Consider the following 24,840-nt stretch of genomic DNA (forward strand, 5'->3'; position numbering starts at 1 on the left):
CCAGAGCCCCCGCTCTCCTGTCCTCTGCACAGGTTTGGCTCTTCTGTAAGAATGGTTGGGGTGGGAGGACAGTTTCATGATGTTACTCTAACATGGCCCAGTCTACTCCAGCTGGTGCTTCTCGGCTGTGCCTTGCAGCTGAGGGTCTGCAGTGTTGGGCTGGGCCTGCAAGTGGTTTTCCTTGCCAGCGGCCAAAGCTGCAGTCAGGTAGTGAGGTGGCTCGTGGCAGAAGGCACGAGTGACCGCCCTCAGTTGGGCCTGCTCTAAGTGAGGCGACAGAGACCCAGCCTCCCTGAGGCGTGAGAGAGAAGCGGAGAAAACGGAGCAGAGCACCACTCCCCTGGGCCAAGCACCCAGGGAGGGTGGTGGTGGTAATTTCCTGCCTGGGCTATGCAGATTTCCAGGGAGGCAGGCGACACAGCAGAGGGACACCTTAAAGGGGAATACACTGTGCCAGGTACAGGATAGCTGAGCCCTGCTGTTTGAGCTCTTGATGGGAAGTGGACCAGGCACAGTCCTGCCTACTTCTGACGTGGCTACTTGCACTGGCAGATCTGAGTTCTAAGCCTGGTGCCTCCTGGCCCCAAGCAAGCCAGCTGCATCTGGTCATTCCCAGGTTGATTGCCTTTCTAAGAGTTCCTAAGCCACCCCGTTTAGTCCCGAGCCTGGCGTCAGCCTGCGTGGGTGGTAGCCGGTCCAGGTCTTGCCTCTAGCACCAGCGTTACCAGGACACGAGGTCTATCTTCAGCCTGGGGTCAGATCAGGGCAGCAAACTCACAAAGTGCCCCTTGCTGCTCGTTGCTTCGCCCTACCCCTTCCCTCCTTTATAGCTTTGCTCAGCCACAACTCCTACACCAGACTATAGTGCAGGACACAAGGACCTTCTCCAGCAGTGGCCAGTTGATGACAATGGCTGATATTTCATGGCTATTTAACACAGTGTCAGTCACATACCATGTCGTCAGTACACTCTCTCACAGCATTCATCCCCCGAGCCCAAGGCCCTGGGCCCAAAGAGGATTCTCGCCCAGCCAGGAGACGTCAGGCAATGGGCTAGGGGTTCAGACAACTTGCAGGACAGGAGACTCTGAAATAAAACTGTTTATTGGAGATCTCGGAATACATTTTAAATGGTAGCTCAGTATTTCCAAACAGGGTGGGCTGGAGAAGGGGTGCTACCACCTGGGGACAGGTGTCTGGCCCAGCTGCTGCAGGACCTGGTCTGTGCTCCTACCAGGCTCAGCTGGGGTCAGGATGCTGCTTCCCTGGGCTCCTGTCAGAGGGCGGTTGCCTGCACAGGCCTTTCCATGCAAGACCTCAGAGCTGAGCGGGGGCCATCAGTAACTTGTCGGGGTGAATGTGGGCTGGTCTAGGAGGCCCAGGGACGGCCACGTTAGGAAGTGCTCTGGCCCTAGGGCAGTCGGACAGCATAGCTGGGGTGTTTCTTTGCGCAGCAGAGCGCCTGTGCTGGGCCTGGCTCAGCCCCGCCGACCTGGAGGTCAGCCCCACAGGTGGGAGCAGCATCACATGTCACATGCAGGTTCCTAACAAGCAGTCGAGAGAGCGCCACCTGTGCCATGGAAGGGCAGTTGCTGCCCAAGAACAGGGGCGGGCCAGAGGGAGGAGACAGGCCCAGTGCCCCAGTTAGGCCGTGAGGGGGGACAGATGGCAGGTGGCCAAGGCTAGGCCCTTGACTTCATCAAGTAACAACAGCTGAAAGGTTAGTCAGAGGCCCAGCTTTGGTTTCTCAACAGGAACCAATCCAACCAATGGGCCCAGGGCAGTGTGAGGAGCTTGGGGCTCGAGGGTGAGCGGCCAGGCCCTGCAGAACAGCAAGATCCACGGCTCAGCTAGCACACTGAGCCGCAGGGCCATCTCAGGGAGTCTCTAAGACGTCCGGGGCTGCCAGAAGCGGTGAAGAGAGAGGCGCCACAGGACAAGAGGCGTCCAAGGTACAGCTGGCTCGCTGTCAGTTCCAGAGTAGCAGCCCCTGGAGCTGCTCTTCCCCTGGGGGCAGCGAGAGGAAGTCCCGCTCCAGGGAGAGACCCTCCACCTTCCCCAAGGGAAAACTGCTAACTGGTTTCTCTAGAAAAGATCTGACTTATTGAAAAGTAATAAATATTTAGTTTCTACAACCAAGGAGCAGCAAGGTGGAGGCAAAGAACCTCTGTGGTGGCGCACAGGGTCAGAATTCTAGGTGCGGGTTCTGCTTTCACTGTGGCGGTCGGGAGCTGGGCCCAGGCAGGCGCCAGCACTGCTTGCAGCCTGCAAGGAGGCTGGGCGGCATCCCCTGCAACAGGGGCGGGCTGGCTGAGCAAGAGGACAGCAAGAGGGGTCAATGCCCAGGGACTACAGGGCCCCTTCCTCCTTCCCCGTCTCCTTCCTCTTTCTGCCTCCTCGCCAGGCTCTGGGTCACTAGTGGGAATGTCCAGTGGTTGGTGCTCTCGGCAGGGGAGAGGCAAGAGGCTGGCTGCCGATGGTGAATGCAGCCTTGGTTGTCGCTGGGGCCCTTTGCTACAGGATTTTTTCCACCTTCAGACCCTGCGAGGGTGATGCCTGGCCTTGACTGCAGCCAGGGAGTCTCTCTCTAGGAATGGCAGAAGCAGGACTCTGTCCCTGTGCACCAGCTGGGAGCGGGAGCAGCTGATGAGGCGGCCACTCTGCTCCCTGGGACCACAAAACAGAGGATGCTGAGGGTATTCCGGACACCAACGTTTACTGCAGGGTTTCTACGAAGGCATCAAACTCTCGGACGTTCCTCTCATGCACTGCCAACTTCTCTGGTAGTGAGTCCTGCAGAGGAGGGGCAAGAAAAGCCTCCGTCAGCTCAGGCCTCGAGGGAGGAGGCAGCCAGCCCAGTGGCCCTGAGCAAAGAGGGGAGGCCCGGCACTGCAGAGCAGCAGAGCAGGCCCAGGACATGGGCGCACATCCACCAGTGCTCTTTGAGGGACTCAGTGAGACCAAAGAGGGGCAAGCCCTGGGCAGGACGGAGAGCTGTGGGCTCCACACTTCGTTCAGCACCGGAAGCCCCCAGGTGCACAAGCCAGCCCAAGCCCGCTTGCAGGAGACTCTGATCCAGCAGGGCTATGGTAGGCAGGGCTGAGGGGCAGTGTGAACAGCGGTACAGGAGAACCACCGTGAGCAGTCAGGCATGGACACAGCAGAGGTGGCCAGTGCTAACTGCCTCATGGATCGACATTTAACCAACCACAGACCTGGACGGGTGGCGGGCCCCACCCCAAGTCTGAGTGGCACAGGAAGGTTTCTGGGTGGTGTGCAGGCACTAGAAACTCGGGAGGGCTTGGGGAGAGGGCGCTTCAGGTATCTCAGGTGAGAAACCAGGGAGTCGGGGTATAGCTGAAGGCCTCCCATCAGAAGCCAGGCTCTCTAGGAGCCCTGGACGAGCTGTCCATCTCTGAGGTGAGGAGGGTGCTGGCCTCCTCGTGTGGAAAGTAGGGAGAACCCCAGTCATCAAGGACAGCAAACGGGAGGCGCCAGCGCACAAAAAGTGGGTGATCCCCACCCCCACCCCCGGGGGGCTGCAAAAGCAGACCCCTACATTGTCTTCGGGGTTACGGGCCACAGCATACAAGCTTCTCATTGCCAGAGGGGCACAGAGGAAGTTTGTTTTCTGAAAAGCAGGTAGTAGGGAACCTCTGGGGTGAAGTAGATCCAGGACCCTTCAGGCAGAAGCACCCTTGGGCCTGCAGCGCATGGCACCCTGGGCTCTGCAGCCACCCTGCGATGCTCTCTAGAGGCAAGAGGCAGTAAGATAGCCTAAGCAAGGGTGTGACCATCCTTCACAGGGCCGCTTGCGACACGGGGCGCACTACCAAGGACCGGGATCTCCCCGTTCTCCCCTGCTATGGGCCCTGGATGGAGGCACAATGCTGCGGGGGCAGCCTGGCCTTGTGGCTTCAGCAAGCCACGGACAGCAGGTCCAGGAGGGCGGGTCCAAGTGATGCTGAGGTACGCAGGGAAAAGCCAGAGCTGAACATAAGCAAAGTCAAGATACTGACTGCCAGGTACGATGCAAATCTGCAGGGCAGCAAAACGAGGATCATTGTCCAGCTTCCTGTTTCTGGGAAGCTGGGGGGTGGAGGGTGCAGACAGAGAGTAACAAAGAAGAAATGTCTAGGCTTTCTGGATCAGGAATGGTCATCGATGAGGATGGATGGTAAGAGGATGGGACCAACGGGGGCAGGGTTTCCATACCAAATCCTCGGCCATGGACTGCGCCCCAATGTCTATGGAAAGGCTGCTCAGCTGAGGGGGGTTCTGAAATTCACGATAGAAGGTCCCCAGGTCCATCGGGAGAATGTCGTCTTTTGAAAAAGCTGGTTTCTTAAAAAATCAAACAAAAAACAAGACAAACCCAGTTATGCCTCTTCCTTGGACCACAGAGGATAGAAAATGCAGGGGAGAGGTGTGGCAAAGGGCCACCCATTCAGGGTACCTGGAAGAACCCCTGCAGAGAACTGCATTTCCTTCTGAATGAACCACAGAGACGTGACACAGAACGCTTACTGTCTATGGGGCACCAGAGCAGTGTCCTGGGCAGGTTCCACACGAGGCCCAGCTGTGTCACCTCTGCACCAGCCCACCTAGATCCCAGAGGTCATGCCAGGCCCCCAAAGGGCAGGCTCTTATGAAAAATCGGAGGAAGACCCCATCAGGCCACAGAATGGAGGCAACCAACCTGCTTCCTGCAAAATCCACTCTGTAGCTGCCGAGCCACAGAAGACCGGCCCGGCCAGGTGGCCACATCCCTGGAACTGTCACGCCTGATGCTACTCTTATCTCCCACCTGGGAGGCCTTCACCTCCTTCACCAGCCCTAAGTCGTCATGCACGAGACAGCGGGTAGGTTTTTATGACGCTATAAATGCAGAACGCCAGAGGGAACGCTGGCTGTGACAGCAAGGGACTGAGCCGGGGGCTTGGGCCAGCGGGGCTCAAGGACAGCAATGGCACTTACGAAGTCGATCATCACGAAGTCGTCGTGGGTGTTACCGCTGCTGCCCCCGCTGGAGCCCTCGGAGTGCAGGCTGCCTTGGAGAGGAGACCCCGTCTCGGGGGACGTGGGGGGATGCACCTGGGTCAGGTTTCAGGATAAGGCAGAGTTAGGGCTGATTCTGTGAACTGGGTCCAAAGTGACTGCGAACATACTGAAAGGGTGGCAGGGGACTAGACACCGGAGCCAGATCCCTAAGCCCAGGGCGAGTGGCAGTCCCTGGAGGAGGAGTGACTGGCTAGGCCGGAAAACTGAAGGCTCACCATTGGGTCCGCATCTTCCAGCTCCAAATGCTTGGGAGCAAACATGGCAAAGGGGATGTCTAAATTGGTCAGGGTCACCTGGAGAGAGACAGGAGAAAGACACTAGGGCCTGACCCTCCCCAGCCTCCGCGCAGCCCTCACTGGCTTTGTCATCCTCAAAGACCCTGGGAGCACCTGCAGGCCAGTGAGTCCATGCCTGCAGCCAGGCAACCCGAATCTTGAGCTCCTGTCCTGCTGGGGAAGCCTAGCTGCTCCTGCCCACCTCCCCCAACCCCAGGTCAGACAGAGGTAAGGGCTCCCCGGTATTCAGTCGCCCCTGTATTTCACGGGCCATTCTGAGGAGCTTCTTGGTTAGAGGGAGGCTCGGGAATGACAGGCATGACACACTGATTCTCTAGTCTCCCAGTCTGAGAGCAGGTAGAGGACAGCAGATCTTAACATTTCCTGACGAGGTGTTACAGGCTCTTACCCGCGCGCGCGCATGCGCGCGCGCACGCACTCCCACACAGACTTTGCATATAATACCACTGGCTCCACAGACCACAGTCAAGAGCCCAGAGGTGACAGTGGCAGCAGAATCACCTGGTTGATTGGTTTGTTGACAAACGCTCCCACTTTCCGGACAAAGATGGTCTCCATGACGTCATGGGGGGAGGGTCGCCCCTCGCTGCTGTTTGACACTGTTTCTGTGTCCTCACTGGAGAAGAAAGGTCAAGCTGGAACTCTCTCAAACCACAGCAGCCAGGGCAGGAGGCAGCCCCCACTGCCCGACCCCGCATCTAACATCAAAAGCACACCAACATGCACCAGGCCATCACATTCGTGTGCACGGACAACCAGTACCCAGCGGACCAGTATTTGAGCTGAGCAGCTGCTGCGTCTGTTGTCATCATCTAAAACAGGTCACTGCTGAGCTCACGGGCCCATGACTGGCTCTTACTCCCAGTGAAGTGTCACTTCACTTCTCCTCCCTGGAGAGACTGTCTGGGCTGAGGGTCCCCACACTGTGTACTATGTTCCCTTCCCTTCCTGGCCTGTTCTTCATCCAGAAACCTCGTTGAACATAGTCACTTTGGATGCTCCACTGGCACCCTATGCCCGCCGCTCCAACTGAAAGTGAGTCCTGGGTGATGGGGTGGACTCAAAGCAGCAGAAACGGGACCATTCTGATCCTGGCCTGAGCAGCAGCCACCCCTCGCAGGCAGCAGGGACAAAGGCCCAATGGTCAAAAGTGAGGGTTCAGGGCCCAGAGGACTGTTCAAGTGTCCTCTGGCTTAAGGACCAGTTCTAGCCCTTATGCCCCTGCTGGGTAGTGCTTACAGGTTGGGCTGCTAATCCCGAGGTTAGCCGTTCAAACAGATGGGGTTTCCTACTCCCGTAGACCGACAGTCTCAGAAACCCCCCATGACCCTTCTACCTTACTCTGAGGGGAAAGATGAGGCTGTCTGCTTCCGTGAAGATTTACAAAGCGGGGGTGGTGGTGGGGGTGGGGGTGGAAAGACTTACAAAGCCTTGGTCACCCTATATAATAAGGTCGCTATAAATTGGCATTGACTGGGTGGCGGTGGGTTTGGTTTGGATTGACACAGAGTCCTCTGCCTTGAACTATCCCTCAGACCAGTGGTTCTCAACCTTCCTCATGCCGCAACCCTTTCAAACAGTTCATGTTGTGGTGACCCCCAACCATGACATTATTTTCGTTGCTACTTCGTAATTAATTTTGGTACTGTTATGAATCAGACCACCCCTATGAAGTATACAATAATATATACTATATACACACACGGGGGCTGGGGTGGTGGTGGTGTTTGCGAACCACTGCCTCAGATAATGCCCCAAGAGTCAAGGCTCAGAAAACTCTCGGACGGACCTTCCTTCCTTGCAGGGAAGAATGCGAGGAGCTGGAGGAGCCAGGGCTGACAGAGGGGTGTTTTTTTTTGACAGATGGCACACAATGTCTTCCCCCAAACACCCCCCTCCCCCGTAGGAATGACAGAGATTCTCAGGGATGTGTTTGATCAGAACGTTGATTTCAGATGTGGCAGGGCCCTGCGATTTCATCTCTGGAGCCTTCCTGCTCAAGGGAGGGCATGGCAGGTCAGGAGAGCTGCAGTGGAAGGGACAGAAGACTCGGGCTCTGGAGTGGAGGTTCTAGGCTGGCACCTGTCTCCTGAGCTCCGGGAGCCTTCTGGGACAGATGACCTGGCCCACCCGAGAGCATCTCATCTTTTGAAAAGGGGACAAAGAACTTTCACTTTTCACTAGTCAAGGTCTTCGTTGTTTGACTGTCATGTCTCCAATTAGAAAAGGCAGATGTAAAAGGATGACTTTTGTGTGTGAAAACACACCTTTTCCAAGACCTCTCTCTGAGACTGACAAAGCAGGAAATCAACCGTCTTAAAGGGGACACGACCTCAGAGGGCTGGCATGCCCATGTCCTCAGGAAACAGGATGGGCCTGAGGCAAAAGAAAGCACCTACCTGAGGGGCTCCCCAAGGTGAGGGGGACAAGAAGCAAGCCTTTGCTTTTTCCTATTAGCTTGAGGCCACCGTCTGTACACACCAGCTGATGGCCATGCTCCCGTGACTGAGTGCCTTAACTCAGATTCCACATTCTGAGCACTAACATCTGACCAGAGCCGATGTGATGGACAGTCACTCTTTACTGACACCAGATAAGCACATGGGTGCTTTGCAGGGCCAGTCAAGATGCAAAGACTCACCTGCTGGAAGGTGTGGCCACACAGTGGGCCCCGTCAGAAGGCATGCAGGTGGCCAATCTCTCCTGGTCAGCCTGGGCACCGTGGGCGGGCTGGTTGGAAGGAGCAAAGGGCAGCCCACCACCTTCCTTCCCGGGAACCGTGGGCTTTGGTGAAAAGAGAAGAGGCACAGTGATGCGTGACCGCTCAGGAGGATGAGGGCCTTGTGTCCCAGCATGGGGCTATCTGCCCTCGAGCTTTTCTGCCATGGAGGCCACCACCCAAAGGGCAGAAAACCCTGGATCTTTATCTGCTGTGGAACCCAGTTAATGGAGGGCACATGGCCGGACACAGAGGGCAAGTGAGGAGAGACAGAGAGCCCCTAGACCACCGTCTTCCTCTCGAAGGAACTCAATCCAGCCTCCAAGTTACTCTAGACTCTGCTCCATCGCTCTCCTCAGAACACCGAGGTCTGGAAGCGGCCCCTGCACCGGTCCTCCCCATGCTCCTCCCCATTGTCAGAGGTACCTGGTGAGGGTGGGTAGCATTTAGGCCAGCAGCAAACACTACTGGATAAGCCAGGTCAGCTGATCCAACGCCCAGGGCAGCAGGCTGATAGGAAAGGCGAGAGCTTGAGAGCTAAGCAGGAGAGAAACAGGGAGAAGAGAGGAGGAGGACAAGACAGGCCGTCCCACCATGTGGCCTGCGGTCACCACACCTCATCCCCACGGCCCGGGTCTGGTGAGCGGGCTAGGACAGGCAGGAAGGCTACTAACGCTTTAGTTAAGGAAACTCAGAGAGCCTCCAATAGCCGCATGGGAGGTGTACATGCTCATCTTGCTTCCTCCCCATCCTTGGGGTCCCTCTGAAACAGAAGGCCCGCTTCCTGAATCACCCCGTCACCCCTGCCACAGGAGACGTCCTATTCCTATTGTAAGAATGGAGAAGACCAGTCCTCGACCAATTTCTTGAAAATAGGATATAAACACCGCATGTATTTTTCACATGAATTGGAGAAGCTCCCCCACCCAACCCCCCACAACTCCCATTCCGGGCTCGGGTGCTGAGACCGTGTCCTGCTAAAACCCAGCACCAGTCCCAGAGCACTGAACGTGATTCACAACACTTAAAGAAGAGATCATCCAACTGCAGTCCCTCCGCCCATCACAGACTCACTTGGTGGGGAAAGGCCAGGCCTGCCATGGGGACCCGCAAGGTGTCCGTCACCACAGGAGTAGGGGTCTGAAAATGTGCCTTTGTGACAGTAAACACACACTGGGCACAGATACACACGGAGACAGGAAAAGGGAGAGAGGGAAAAAGAGAAGAGAAGAACTTGAGAAGGCGTGGCACGGACTCTGCAGGGGCAGCAGCAAGGAGGCGGGAGAGGAGTCCTGCTGTGCTCGGTCAGGCAGGAGCTGTGTGCCAGAGGGCACTATGGTGGGGTATGGTCTGGGCCAGTGCTGTTTTGTCCAGAGTGCTCATTTGTGTGCCCATCTCTGAGGGGCAGGCAGAAACCCAAGCTAAGTCAAGCTGACAAGACTTAGTCAAAGAAAGAAAACAGAGCCGGGCATCGTCTGTCTTCGGTCAAGCAAAGGGTGGCAGCTAAGAGGGAAGATGCCAATAAAATGGGTGACTGAGAGCAGACATGAGGGTACCGAGGACACCATGTTAGAGGGAACCCTCTCTCTGAGCCTCAGAATCTTCAGGGACAGGTTTAAAGGGCTAGCATTTAGGGTCAGATTTTTTAAAATAGCCACACTTCCTGGCACCGTCCATGCGGAGAAGAAGGCCGGGTACGTGCGTGTGTGTGCTCAGACTGCCCGGTGGCGTGGGGCAGCGAGAGTAACAGCTGGAGCACTGTGAGGACTCTCAGAGCTTTATGCTCAAAATGGGCAGGACGATGGTTTCCGTTCATGCTGCTCCATCTTTGATTTCACCAACGTGCCAGTTAACAATGCTTAGACGTGGAGCAAAGTCCTTGGATCACGAGGGCAGATTCAAAGTCACACTGCTTCTCGACTCACCTCTGTGTCCAAAAGACCCAGTGGCCCAAGGGCTCTGAGGTTGCTGGCAAAACAAACATCGCCACATTACCATATAGCTACTGGACTCTGTCTCTGAGCCAAAGCTCAAAGGGAAGCTGTTGAATGGAGGAATTAGACCAGTCCCTCAGTCACACTAAGAAGGGGCATTTCAGTGTAACAGATTTGAAGCCCTCTGGCTGTTAGAAAGCGGATCGGCTTGCAGGCTGAGATGCTCGGGTGGGGCTGCACACCCCGCCAGTCCTGTGAACTTCGTGGTTTCCTGGTGCAAATAAAAGGTTCAAAGTACGCTGTGGTGTCTTAGTGAGCAACTCCATTGTGAAAAAGCTGGAAATACTGCAAGAACGACCACAACGTGACACTGAGACACAAAGCGAGCACCTGCTGTTTGGAAACTGGTGATGATGGGCTTGCTTAACCTAAGGTTGCCGCAAACCTCCATTTACGAAGAAGCAAGCATGTGCTCCGAAGTGAAGCGTGCTAAGAGGAGGGGTGCGGGCACTTCCGGATGGGTTAGGACCTCTGAGGGGGCACTTCTCACTCACTGCTGGTGGACAACACTGGTAAAATCATGGCCAAGACACACTGGCAACGAACAGCATGGGAAACATCTGTTCTCCTCATACAGGCAAACCCCAGCTATACACCAGACCGTTTCTTCCAGGTCTGCGTCAGTGACGGCCCTTTAAACTAGTGTTCCTTTCCACTTTCCCACTTACTTTAGGGTTACACAGCCACTGGGTCCTTCTATCGGAGAGAAAGACAAAGAAGACAAAGAGAGAGTGAGCGAGCTTTAAGGACCAGCCTCTTCAGCCCTCACCCCTCCCCAGTCATAATGTTCAGTTACTAGAACCTATCCTTTGCAGATGAAAACTTTAATAAACATGAAGCTGGGCCTCTCCACCTTTGGGGAAACCCTCCCACTATTGTGCCCTTCAGCCTGGTGCTGCTCTTGGCCAGGCGCGCACAGGGAGAAGCCCCGCTCAGAGCAGGGCAGCCTTGGCACCTGCTGTCACAGACCTGCCCTGGAATTCAGCAGACACCTGATTTCTGCTTTTCAGTAACACCAAACTCACAAAAGCACTGCCACTGAGTCAACTGTGACTGACAGCCACCCAACAGGACAGGGAAGAACTGCCCTGCGAGTGTCCAAGACGGTCACTCTTGATGGGAGTAAAAGAGCTTCAGCTTTCTCCTGAGGAGCAGCTGCTGGTTTGGAACTGCTGGCCTGCAGTTAGTAGGCCAGTGCGTAACGACTACACCACCAGGATTCCACAGGACCCATCATCTTAGTCTCATGTCTTCTAAACGGGAAAAACATTCTTCTTTACATAAAATTAAAAGAGCACCAAGTGCAGAGTTCATCTGTTGGGTCTCCAGAATACAAGGATGAGGGGATGCTAGTTTAAAGGGCCGCTGACCTGAGGGTGGCCAGAAGAAACGGTCTGGTGTGAAAGTCCTGGGGTGAAGACAGGCACACGCAGCAGGGACTGAGTGGCAAGGAGGTAGAAGATGGAGGACAAGGGCACAGAAGGGCAGAAAGGTGGCCCCCAAGGTCAGCTGCCAGCAGTGACTGGTGGGTTAAGCTGTGTCAGCATGGGGACCGTTTCACCACAGACCCTGCTGCCTAGGACGAGGAGCCTGGGCCCCAGAGCCCACGCATCACTGGAACTGCCTTTGATGCTGGACGTGCATCATGTGGGAAAGTTAATGACTCGCAAGGGTTGCATAGAGAGGCCAGACAGACAGAACCCTGTGTCAACTTATCAAGAAAACCTGCACTCTGGCGTTTTCCATCATTAGAAACCAAATTTCCCACTTCACCAGAGCAATGAACAAGGGTAAGCCAGAGTGCCTCCCTAGAAATAAGTGATGGATTTTCTAGATAATTTTAGGATGTTACCAAGAAAGTCAACGTTATGGTGGGTTCAGGAGGATTACAGCCTAGACACACCGCAATATTACCTGATGGCTATGAAGATTCTCTCACCCCACCCCCGCCCCCCATCACTAGAAGGTACTGGGATCCAAAGTCTGACACCATTTCCTAGGTCCTGCGTCTGGCACCACATAAGTCCTGCGGCCTGGGAAGCGGTTCCCCACCTGGGTTGGCGGGGAGGTGGAAAAGGAGGTGGTGCACACTTCCTGAGAGTCTTCCACGGAGGGGTGTGTCCCGCTGCCGTCCTCCCCAGCGGTCCTACAAGGCGGAGAAACAAAGTGCTTCATCGTGGTGGCAGCAGCTTCAGGAAAGGCTCACTGGGAAGTCAGGTCAAGAAGCAGCTGTAACCAGAGCAGTTTTCAGGCACTACAATATGAGAGGACTTGGGAAAAGTCTGTGCAGGGTTTAAGATAATCCATGCCAGAAAGAAAAGATGGAAAACCAAGGAATGAAAAAGATCTCCGTAGAGAGTTCATTGTAGCAAGAAAGGCATTTTGAAACATTTTCAGGAGAGCAACATCTAGAAGTCTGACCAAAGCTTTTTTTTTTTTAAAGGCCAAATATCTTACCTGAGCTATTATTTGAGAGAGAATTTTCTGGGCCAATGTTGGAGGTCAGACTAAGTCTCCAAGGAATTGTCAGGAAGAGCTACTCAGTGAAAGAAAAGTCTGCAGATTACAGACAGATGGATCCCACTTTATCCTACTGCTACACACCTACACCAACCTCCAGAGTTGTGGCTTCTGAGCTGGGAGCCCAGAGACAGTTTCTTCTGATGTACCCCTAACTGTACCACATGCAACTGAAAACCATTTAACCTGCCGAAGACCACTGCACAAGTAACTGCCACTCTGGTAGGCCCGGGTTACAGTGCTACTAACAATTCTAGTCACTGCCATCCGCAGCCCAGATGTCTGCCAACGGTCTGAGCTTTTCTGTGCCCGAGTCTTAGTACACCTATGGAGCATCAGCAAGAAGGGAAGCTAGCCCCTCCATCCCTCGCCAAGTGGTGTGTCCATTTTCTCTAACAGAGACGCCTCCCTGCAGTTTTAGAGCGCTTCTCTCATTCCTCACCTGTAATTGCAGGGGTGCATGGGCGAGGCGCTCGAGTAGGGACGGTCCACAAAGTGATCAATGATTATCCCCATGATAGGTGGAGTTCTCTCAAATTGCCTGTAATGCAACAAGCAGATTGCGGTATTTGTTAAGATGCTCTTCCAGAGCACTGAAGTCCTCAGAGGGCCCTTCATTGCATTCTACTGGCAAAATACTACCAGAGTCTTAATTACTTAATTACACTCCCAAATAGAAACTAAACTTCTATACTCTGGACAAACTGGTTCTGGGACTCTCAGATTTTCCAGCCTGGCAACTGTGCACTCTCTTGACGTCTGTCCTTCCAATACCACAATAAAGCTGAAGTGTCAGCTCAGGTTGGGTGCCGAAAGGAGGGGAGATGGGACTTAAACATCTTTGAAGGAGTTCTTTTGGAATCCAAGGTCCTTTCTTACCTGGTAGACATGAATGCCAGGTTAATTCTGTAAGCACAAGAAAGAGTGACGGTGCCCACAGGGGTTCCCACTGTACCAACACGAACTGTTTGGAAGCCTAGGTGAAGAGGTGAGTTATTAGCTTTATTCCAAAGAAAACTGGCACCAATCCCAGCCGACTTCCCCTGGGTCCTTCAGGCCAGCATCCAAACTGACAGCAGCTTCAACTTCTCTACCAGTGGTTGGTTGGTTTCCTTCCATTTATCCTGCACTGACCCACTAATGATGGGCGAAACAGCCCTCTATTTCTGGATGAAAAAGGTCTAACAGATGTTAGTCCTAACAGTGTGCGCAGGTCCAAGCCAATCCTACGCAGATGTCATGTGCTCAATGAGACAGAGCAAGGGATCTAGGCATTTATTACCTCAGCTCACGCACGCTGCCACCGTGCACCAAGTCCAGGAAAAGGCCAGGGAGGGCTTGCCACGGCTTTCTTTTTTGGTTATATTTCCAATTTTTCAAAATTGTTACAAATATTTAATATGCTGATTATAGAAAACTAGGAAAATATACAAGTACCTAAGGGGGAAGAAAGAACTGAGTTGCTGCACCATTGGAGGAAATTATTTGCTCATCTCTGGCAGCTCCTTAGACTCGTTTTTACAGTTTCCTTCCTTGCAGTATACACAGTAGGGTTACAAGTACATGTTATTACAGGTAGCCACCACGAAGTTGAGTGAGCTCATACCACCATATATGTTTCAACCATCATACATACCTTCTCCTAAGCCATTCAGCTGAACTTCCCCAAAATATATTCTGTAGGGAGGAAGGAAAAGAATTACACAAAACTTTTCTAGTGGCTGCTACAGGCAGACCAGCAGGCGACAACCCAACAGCCCCAACAAACCCTTCTTTCATGCACGAGCACCTCTCCCGATGGAGCAGTGATGGCTTGAACCAAGCTGCAGGATGAAGATGTGCACGGAGAAAACTGGTTAAAAGTGAAGAAAATGATTTGACTGTTCTAAAAATGTAAAAATAGCAAAACTCCTCTATGAATCCTCTTGGGAAGGACAGTCCTGATTGGCCACAAGTCTGAATTACGAAATACTTAAAATGTACTTTTGTCTTTTTCAAGTAATAGTGTTAAACATTACAGACCTACATGAGTTTATTCAATGCACAAGCTCCAATACAGTCAGCAGTAAGAGTGACCCCTTCAGCTGCTCCTTAGGACAAAGATGAGACTGTCGGCTCCCCTAACGATTTCAGGCCTCAGAAACCCTAGACAGGGTCACTACGAGTCAGAATCACCTCAGTGGCAATGGGTTTGGTTTCCCAAGATGACAGCAGCTAACCTGCTCAATACGCTCCCTAAGCGTCCGAAGTGATTCAATGGCAGTGAGCTTTTCCGTTTGTTTCAACAGGAACAAGAGTAGAACAAATGATCATATAGCTTTAAAAACAAACACAAAGCTAATCTTCGATGGTGTAAGTTTATACTGTTAATCTAATGACAGTATATACATAAAAAGTCAAATCTATCTTTAAGATTACCGCTCTATGGTTTTAAAGCCATAGTTCTTTGCATCCAAAAGCATTGCTTAACGGATTAAACAGTAATAGAGCAATACTATTTAACTTTAGCAGTGTAGGATGGCTATTCTAAAAGAAGCAAAGGGAACAGGGATTTAGCTTAGGTAAATGGCAGGTAAGAGTTACAAAGAACAACAGTCTAGTACTTTTCAAACGTACACTCAACCTTAAACCTGGGAAGACAGCAGAAAAGGCAAGCCTTTATTATGGACTTGGAAAAATAAACATGATTAGATTTGCTTGATCATTGCTAAGAAAGTTAACTAAAACTAATTCAGAACCATCAAGTCAATGCTGACTCACACTGAGTCAATTCTGACTGACAGCAACCCTATATAGCAACCCTATAGGACAGGGCAGAACTGTCCCTGTGGGTTTCTGAGACTGTAACAGGAGTAGAAAGCCTCACCTTTCTCCCAAGAAAGTTAAAGGACAATGTCAAGTATTGGACTGCTTCAACAGAATGAGGTCGGTCTCTCCCTCAGTGCTACAGTAACTATAAAAACTCAGCTCGACAGACAAAATTGCTCTAAACCCAATGGCTTATTAGTGAGTACAAAAGAAAAGAGTCATGGATGACTTGGGGACCCTCAGCTGCTATGAGCTGCTCTGCAGGAGAGTCTGTTTCTGTAAGGATTTCTAGTCTTGGAAACCTTATGGAATAGGGCTACTCTTGTCCTACAGGCCACTGTGCATCAGAATCAACTTGGTGCCAATGGAGTTGTTTTTGGTTTTAGTTTGGCCTTCATATTGTACTCTCTCTCTCACTTCCCATTACTGTAATCCATCCCTCCAGACCGTTGGACAATTCATCCTTCGGCCCCTCACCTACGTCTTGGACACCTCTTCTACCTTCCACCTGGAACAACAAATGCAGGTCCAATGCCAGTTCTGTCTACCAAGCCTATACTGTTTGTCAACAACTACAATGAATATATCCTCTCTTTCTGTTCTCCCAGAACCCTTTTCCTGATACTGCTATGCAGATTTTAAATTCTGATATCATTATAAACATGTGTGTATCCAGCTGTGCTTACACCACTAAAAAAGCACGCAATGAATGAATGTTCAGGTGAAATACTCAGGAAAACCCTTAGAAAAGTGCTAACCAGTTTTTTATAATGAAATGCTTAAATAGAATTCAGACAGAAAACAAAATTTTAAATTAACCTGAAATATAGAAGGCTGTGGACTCTTCAAAAGATAGCCTGGCTTTGTGTCTGTCTGTCTGAAATCTTAAGCTCCTTTCCTCTTTGTGATGTTATGCAAGTAAGACCTCAAATTCCATTCCACTGGAGTCACGACCATGCCCAGGCCAAAGGACAACGAACTTGGTGCCTAGCAAAGCTGAGGACTGCCAGGGCAGAGGCTCACAAAGGAGGCTGGATAGATGATCATCTCAAAGCGATAGCATCAACGATCCAAACCACCACCTGTCCAGAACATAATTATAGACGGCTTGAATGCCAGCCAGGTGACGTGCAGAGAGGTGAGGCTTTTGAGTAATAAATCAAGAAGATGAGCATCTGGGCTGGTTACCTGTATAGGATGACATATTCATGCCCTTGTTTCCTGGAGAGTCTATAGGCTGGTGTTACCCTCGTTATAGCAAGGAGAGACTTCAGCAGCAAAGACAGTCGGTTGTATACCGTGTAGGAAACTTTGATCTCCTTATCACACCTGAGGAGCACACAGACGTGATTCGCATCCTCTATCAAAACGAATGTAAAGCAAAGAAATGCAATCGCTCTAGCAGTGTCACTAAGTTCTGTCTAATGACTATGACTGAACTTACTCTGACAGCATTATCCTTGAATTCTGATGCAACAACATCAGCTTTATAGCTCAAATACACAATTCACAGAGTATTACAGTCAAGAGATAGGTGCAAATTATGTGCTGAAATGACATAATACTGAATTTATTATTAAACATTTTCAGAACAGAGGTATAATTAGAATTCCTTGTCAGTTTATCAAGACTGTTGAGAAAACCAAAGATTTTCTTTTTCATGAACTAGATATGAACAGAAGAACACGAAAAGATCTCCAATATATATACACATAGATATACTTTGCTTTGAAGTAGTTATCATTCTAAGAAATAAAACCACACACTCAAAACCAGTAATTCAATACTGCAATTATATATACTGAAGGTACAAACCTAATTTCCATGTACCATCTTATGAGACAGCTGGAGAAACATCTTTTATTTTTTGTAATATAATTTTAGATTATAACCTGGCAATTGCTTTCTATTTAAGAAAGAAAAATAACTCCCACATCATACATAATTATCACTATGATTTTTCTTTTGATATGTTTTTTCCTTGATTTTTTCCCTCTTGATCTTCCCATACACTCTTCTTGAAAACTACAGCTTTTGACAGGTAGTAAGCTAATGAATGGGCCTTCAGTGAAGACAATGGAGGGGGGAAATAGTATGCATTCCCAATCCCTGTGTGACACTCTTGAAAAAGCAGCACTGAGTGGAAATCTTACTGGACATCTGCCACCCAGAAAATAGACAAAACAGAGCAGTCATGTCACACAGTTCACGAGAGATTTAATCAGAGAACTATCTGTACTCTGGGAACAAACAAATCCTTTTCAGCTTTCTCTGGTGTTCTCCCTATGGCGCCTGCGGCTCCCTGGGATGGGCTCCTTCTGAAGGTCATAGCTGTGCCTAGGCTGGAAGCCAGGCATGAAGCCAGTTGTAGTCACGGCTTGTGGTCAGAAAGTCCTTGATACCCTGCTTTGCACATGACATCATCTGCTTTATCCCCTCAGCTACCAACACCAAGGACCCAAAGAGAGGAACACTTACTTTTCATTCATTTCAAGACACCAAATCTCCAATTCCATGGAATCTCCCTAGAAATGGGATAATCGAAAAACATGGAAGTTTTTTTGGTTTTCCTAAATTTCATTTATTCATTATTTTAAAGTTTCATTTATTTTTATCATTGTTGATTAACATACACATTCAGCAATCAAATAAAATAGCAACCCAACCGTTTCTACGATCATACAATTCGGTGACACTGACTACATCTTTCGAGTTGTGCAATCACTCTCTTCCTCCTTTGCTGATCGCTCCACGCACTTACACTCACTGCCCCTAGGGCTCCTAGTTAATCTTTCGAGCATCAAGTTGATGCCACCTGGATAACTTTTTTGTTTAATTTTTTTCTTGATAATTTTATGACGCTATTTTTTACTAATTAAGTTAAACTGCGACTGGGTTTTAAGATGACTTCACGTGATATGTTTGGTTTAAAGATTAACTCAGAGTAATGGTTTCTGGGGTTTATCCACCCTCCCTGGCTTCAGAATGTCTGAAGCTCATGAGGATTTGACATTCTGTTCTGCAGTTTCCCCCTTTCAATCAGGATTTTTATATGGACTCTTTGATCTAAATCTTCAATAATGGAAGCTAGGCACCATCTAGTTCTGGCCTCATGGCACAGGTGACAGCTGTTGCTTGTAGACAATTAGTTCATATCTGCCTCCTATTCCTGACTCCTTCTTCCTCTGTTGCTCCTGGTGAACAGAAATCAATTGTATTGTGAATGACTGCTTAAAAGCTTTTAAAACTTCAGTCATGACACAACAATCTAGGAGGTAAAACAAAAGCATATTATGTGGCCAATTAAATGGGATGGCCCATGAAACTATTACTCTAAGCTTTCAAATCAAAAAATAAAACTTCTTCCAAACCAAGAAATCAAATGAGGTGTTTTGTTTAGTTGTACATAAGCAGCCTCCGCAGCTATGCTCCTGCTTCTATTATTATTGTAAATATGTCTGTCATACTTTTGCCAATTCAACTCCTACAGCAATTACAATCATCAGCTATTTAACTCGACCCTACAATTTTTCCCTCTCCAGTTAACTCCTTCCAGCCCCTGTAGCCACTAAAAAACCTTGGTCTCTATATATCTGTCTTATCTTTTTATATAATTGAGGTCATACAATATTTTCCCTTTTGTGATTAGCTTATTGCACTCAGCACAGTATCGTCAAGCCCCATCCATACTGCAGCATGTATCGAGACATCATTTCTCCGACTGACTGAGCAGTCTTCCACTGCGTGTATGGACCATATTTTATGGTCTGTTCATCTGCTGATGGGTATTTAGGTTGTGATACACACTGACGGACAAGTCTCCTTTTGAGTCTCTGCTTTCCAGAAATGTATTGCTAGGTCATAGGGTTGCTCTATTTTCAGTTTAGTGGGTTTGTTGGTGTTTTTTTTAAGGAATACCACAGTATTTTCTACAGGAAAGCCCCATCTTACTTTTTCTCACCACAAAGAGACATGGGTTCCAATTTCCTCTAAAGCTCACCGTCATTTGTCAGTTGTTTTACTTTTTAAATCTTGGCCAGGCTGCTGGGAGTCAAACGGCCTCTCACTGTGGCTTTGAGATGCATCTCTCCCTTCAATGGCCAGTGACTGCGAGCACGCCCTTCTCCAGTGAGATGTCCACTCAAGTCCTTTGCCCATGTGATCGCATTACTTGTCTCTGTTACGTTTTATACATATTTTGAAATATGTGCTTTCCAAAAATATTCCCCTGATGATAACGGGTTTTTATACTTTTTTTGATAAAGTATTTTGATAAACAAAAGGTTCTAATTTCTACAAGGTTCCATTTGTCTATTTTTTGTCTTTTGCCATTTGTACTTTTGTTATTAGATAATCCACTGTTGAAAAGGCCTGGCAGCAATGCCCAAGCATGTTCTTCTAATAATTTTATAGTTTTAGCTTGTACATTTAGATTTTAATTCCAGTTTGAATTTTTGTGTGTAAGGATTCAGTTTGATCAAATGCAATATTCCCAACCCCATATTGTCAGGCAGAAACTGGCGGGCGGAGAGAGCTGGTGTCAGAACCCTGCTTCCCTTTGGTGGCCTTCAGACCCAGGTGCAGAAGACTAACCCTAACAGATAACTTTGAACGCTGTTGCTTAGCTTCAGACCTGCAGACAACAAAGTTGCAGTGGAAAATTCCCCAGCTACTCCCTCCCTCCAGACCCTGGCTATAAAACTGTCCACCTCTCGCCTGGACAGTGTGACTTCGAGAGGCCCCAACTGGGGGGGCCCGTGAACCTCACCCGGGAGCTCAGGATGCTCCCAACCCTTTCTCTGCTCTCCCTTCCCCCTCCTGGGAGCGCTGAAATAAACCCTTGAAACTGTTTTCGATCTTTTATTTCTTTCTTGCCGTCACCACATCAACCTCATTACAAATTATTAAAAAGACTTTTTAATGCTTCTTCAAAAACCAGTTGGCCATAGATTTGTGGGTTTATCTCTGGACTAAAGTGTGTTCCATTGGTCTATTTGACTGTGGTGATACCAATATAACCTATTTTGATTATTGTAGCTATATTTATGTTTTCATATCAGGAAGTATGAGTCCTGGTTTGTTGGTTTGTTTGTTTCCCCCTTCTCTTAAATATTTGGGACCTTTTGCATTTACAAAGAAAGTTAAGGAATGATTTTTCTCTCTCGGTTGAAAATTTATTGGAATTGTGTTGAATCTATAGATCACTTTGGGTAGTATCACTAACATCTTAACAATATTAAGTCTCCCAATCCATGAAAAATGGAACATTCTTTCCACTTATTTAAATCTTCCTTAACTAGTCTCTTGCAGCAATTTTTAATGGTTTTTATTGTATAAATTCCTAATATCTCAGGTTAAATTGACTCTTAGAAATTTTATTCTTTTAGGTGCTATAAGAAATGAAATTGTTTTCCTATCAGTATTTCTCATTGGTGGCATATAGAAGCCCAGCTGATTTGTTTATTGACCTTGAACACCCTGCATTTCCCCTAAATTATTGTTAGTCCTAAAAGTTTAAAAACAATTAAAAACAACAACAACAACAAAAACAAAGCAGAAAAACAAACAAACATCGGTTTTGTTAATTTTTGTATTATTTTTTTCCTTATTACAAAGAACTATAATTACTATATTATGGAAAAGAAAAAAACTTACTATATTATGGAAAAGTATAGATAAGCAAAAAGGGAAAATGGATATAATTATAATTCAACTAGCCATTTTTCTAAAGAAATAGCAAGCACGTCACATTATTCATACTATTTTTAGCACTTGCTGTTTTCTTTTAGAAATACAATGTGCCATTTTCCTTATAATAATAGAAAAGATAATTTTTGATATTTGTATAACACTCTACCATGCGAACCTATAATTTATCCAACCATTCTCCCATTCATGGATATATAAATTATTTCTTATTTTTTCACTACTACAAACAATATCATGATAAACGGCTTGAGGTTAAACTTTTTACTTATCTTGAATGAGTTCTTAAGGCACACTTCCAGAATGAGGACTGTTACATCAAAAGCACAACTGCTTTTAAGACTGGTGCTTTTAAATGATGGGCGAGCCTGGCAGAGCTTTTCCTCCAGCACAACAGGGGCTTTTATCAGAGATCCTCAGTTAAAGCATACCCTAACACCTTCCTTATATAAAAATCCTCATACCTGCCTGATATCCTGAGCCAAACTGTCCACCTCTCTAAACAGACTAATTTAGTGTAATGGGTGTAAGAGATTAACGCTTAGAATCCCTCAACTCAGTAAGACAGTCAGTGTCATTTCTTGAGAAGCTTAGTCACCTGTTGAACACTAAATGAACACATTTAGTCTGGGTTCATCTGTGGGGAACTGACTTTTACTTCCTCCGCATCAAATTTCTTTATTTTTCCACATCAAATTTAAAGTTATCTTGAATATATATCCTCTCATCAAGCCATCAGCTATAAATGACAGGATGAATTTTGAATTCCATCCTACCTTCCCTGAAAACCAAGAGATGGCCAGTATCCAAAGCAAAGTATAAGGCCTCTATGGGACAATTAAGAACTGTTTATAATTAGATTTCCTAGGAAATGATGCCTGGGAGAAGAAAGAATTCTATAAGGATTTCCTTTGGACTCCATGGTTACACTAAGACAATAACCCATGGAAGTTATTGTAGTTATAGTAACTGTAGTTAAATAAAGAATGAAAAGTTCATAGCATCTTTGCTAAGATCCCCATGGAATTAAGTAATTAAGAATTAAGATCATTCTTGACAGACTGCTACATTTCATCCCAGGCACTACAGGTACACCTGTGTTAGCACTGAAGCCAAAGAGAGGGTTCTTTCTTACTTTTTTTGGAGAGGATTCTTTCAAATAGCATTTGAGGAACTAGAAAGAGAATTAAAATGTGGTATAGCTGCTGACCTCAGGAAAAACACTGACGTGTTGAGACTCTGTTATGACAGATCACGTATGCACTTTACAAATGAGGAGCAAAAGAAAAAATATTATAGCCCTGGAAGATGGCACATGTGTCATTTAGATGGCATTGGTAGGGGTGGAGTTCAGATACTTGGCCATTATTACTCATCTAGTATCTAAACTTGCTTTTTACTAGACCATGCATCTTCCGAGTAAAACAGCAAGAAAGAGAACAAAAATAAAAATATCTGCCTCAATCCTAATGTGCCAGGTGAGCAAAAAGAAAATACATGAAAAAAATCACAATACAGCAAGCTATATACTCTATAAACATAACTATAAAGCAAACACACGAAGTCTAAGCAGAATACATGAGCTCTCCCATGGTACAGGGAGATTTTCTGAGCAGAACAAAGTAGTGTGAAGGTAAGGGGAATGTGCCAATTTCATGAAGATGAAGTAATAATTACCAAAAAACATGGCCTCTTCAGAGAGCAATGAGAAGTTAGAGGGGGAAGGTGCAGGAATAAGACCAAGAAGTCTGGAGATCCCCTTGCAGAGGGGTCTCGGGGAGGAGATGAGCCAGTCAGGGCGATGTAACAACGATGAAAAATACAACTTTCCTCTAGTTCCTAAATGCTTCCTCCCCCCACTATCATCCCAATTCAACCTTACAAATCCTGCTAGACCAGAGGATGCATACTGGTACAGATAGGAACTGAAAATCCAGGGAATCCAGGGCGGATGAGCCCTACAGGACCAGTGGTGTTAGTGGGGAAACAGGGAGGGTGGAGGGAAAGTGGGTAGAAAGGAGGGAACCAATTACAAGGGACATATGTGACCTCCTCCCTGGGGGACGGACAACAGAAAAGGGGGTGAGGGGAGACGTCGGACAGGGCAAGATATGACAAAATAACAATTTATAAACTATCAAGGGCTCATGAGGGAGGGGGAAGCGGGGAGGGAGGGGGAAAATGAGGACCTAAGGCCGGGGGGTTTAAGTGGAGAGAAAATGTTTTGAGAATGAAGTACAAATGCGCTTTACACAATTGATGTGTGTATGGATTGTGATAAGAGTTGTATGAGCCCCCAATAAAATGTTAAAAAAAAAAAAAAAAAGACCAAGAAGTGAGTTGGGACCAAAGTGGGAACAGCCCCGAATGCCAAGTGAAGACACCATTGTAGTCCTACCCTTACCTCAGAAGTCTTGAGTGAAATCTCCACACACATAGACCTCCCCACAGCAGGCAGCTGCCCTGCCAGTGCCTTCTTTGCTTCATGTGTAACCTCTGGGATGTCCTTGATGGCTAAATTGAACTAGAAAACAAAGAGGCCTTTTGTAGCCTATGGCGATAAAGTAAGGTTTCCATGGGGCAGTGCAGCTACTGCTTTGATTAAGGAGGACACTCATTCACCTCTCCAGTCCTGTAGGAGATAACCTGCATCAAAGGCCCGAATCTCAGCCTGAGAAAGATAATTACCTGTGATAAAGATTAGTTAACAAAATACTATTTTTGTCTTCCAAGGACTTAGCTTTTCACCTCTAACAGCAGGAAGCCAAGAACCAAAATAAATCCAGGGCAAACACTAGATAAAGGACATACTTTCTAAGTGAATGAATCAAATAGTTTGGTATTTTAATATCATGATTTAGTAATACTATCAACAGTATTCTGTATTGTTGAACACAAAGCCATTTCCGTGGCAAACACCACAGCATACCGCCCCCTTAACAAAGAACAAGTTTGTACCCAATCTGAACCCGTTGGAGACGAAGATGAACGAGTGCAAATCTTCTCACCAAGTCGAGACTGGACAATCACTTGGACAGTCTGAAAACAAACAAACAAATACAGATGAAAAAAATGTCTTCAGAACACAGATTTGGCTCCTGAGCCAATGCAGGCTTAAAAAGATGCCCATTCATCCTAACTATACCCCAGGAAGGGACAGATTTTAAAACATTCAAGAACTAATGGGAAAAGACAAAACACCGTGCCAAAACCAAAAAACTGAGAAACCTGTAAATAGTCCTGGGGGCACAGTGCCAACCAATCAGAGTAATTATAGTCCGAGGCTGGGAAGCCGCGTGCAATCCTCACAAGGCAGAAGGGAAGCTGCACATGGTGGTCATGCTTCTCATAAAGAAAGAAGTCCAACTGTGGGTTTGAATATTCACGCCACAACTTACATAATCATAGTATATTTAAAAGAAGCACCCAATTATTCATATGGCTTGGCTCATATGGCAAAAAGCTCTTAAAGACTTTCAAAACCTGAATTTGTATTCTATGGATGGATCATTTCAGCATGGTTAAGAAAGAGTGATCGAGGTGATAATGATTTTATTTTCGATTTGAGGAAGTTTAATTCCTAATGGATTCAAAATTCAATTTACTAGGAGGGAAACAATATATGAGAGGTTGGCATTTCAGGCTAAGTTGAACTTTGGAAAATATGCCCCAAAGACTGCCATTCTGAATGACAATTTTTGCTCCAATCCTAAGTCTGTGGAACAGACTGTGCCAA

The 24,840-nt window shown here is 47.9% G+C and overlaps 1 protein-coding gene across 7 annotated transcripts in view; it reads right to left on the reverse strand.

Moving 5' to 3' along the window:
* Window positions 1-1,086: 1,086 nt before the first annotated feature.
* ATG13 (autophagy related 13) overlaps window positions 1,087-24,840 on the reverse strand; it is a 43,929-nt gene continuing 20,175 nt past the window's right edge. For 3 of the 7 annotated variants that reach the window (XM_045290872.1, XM_004708338.2, XM_045290871.1), the window contains 16 exons: window positions 24,063-24,143; window positions 23,509-23,628; window positions 17,877-17,923; window positions 16,587-16,727; window positions 14,227-14,267; window positions 13,470-13,566; window positions 13,033-13,131; window positions 12,123-12,216; window positions 9,151-9,249; window positions 8,503-8,613; window positions 7,999-8,141; window positions 5,859-5,973; window positions 5,277-5,354; window positions 4,978-5,094; window positions 4,216-4,344; window positions 1,087-2,793 (listed from right to left, as the gene is read on the reverse strand). In XM_045290872.1, coding sequence (XP_045146807.1) covers window positions 2,716-2,793; window positions 4,216-4,344; window positions 4,978-5,094; window positions 5,277-5,354; window positions 5,859-5,973; window positions 7,999-8,141; window positions 8,503-8,613; window positions 9,151-9,249; window positions 12,123-12,216; window positions 13,033-13,131; window positions 13,470-13,566; window positions 14,227-14,267; window positions 16,587-16,727; window positions 17,877-17,923; window positions 23,509-23,628; window positions 24,063-24,143 — 1,590 coding nt within the window. In that variant the 3' untranslated portion in view covers window positions 1,087-2,715. The remainder of the gene's footprint in view (window positions 2,794-4,215; window positions 4,345-4,977; window positions 5,095-5,276; window positions 5,355-5,858; window positions 5,974-7,998; window positions 8,142-8,502; window positions 8,614-9,150; window positions 9,250-12,122; window positions 12,217-13,032; window positions 13,132-13,469; window positions 13,567-14,226; window positions 14,268-16,586; window positions 16,728-17,876; window positions 17,924-23,508; window positions 23,629-24,062; window positions 24,144-24,840) is intronic. The other 4 variants (XM_030885806.2, XM_030885808.2, XM_045290873.1 and 1 more) reach the window with 4 other exon arrangements.

Source organism: Echinops telfairi, unplaced genomic scaffold (assembly GCF_000313985.2).
Source record: "Echinops telfairi isolate 266 unplaced genomic scaffold, ASM31398v2 ScPeMD7_60;HRSCAF=208, whole genome shotgun sequence".
In the NCBI taxonomy this organism is placed as follows: domain Eukaryota; kingdom Metazoa; phylum Chordata; class Mammalia; order Afrosoricida; family Tenrecidae; genus Echinops; species Echinops telfairi.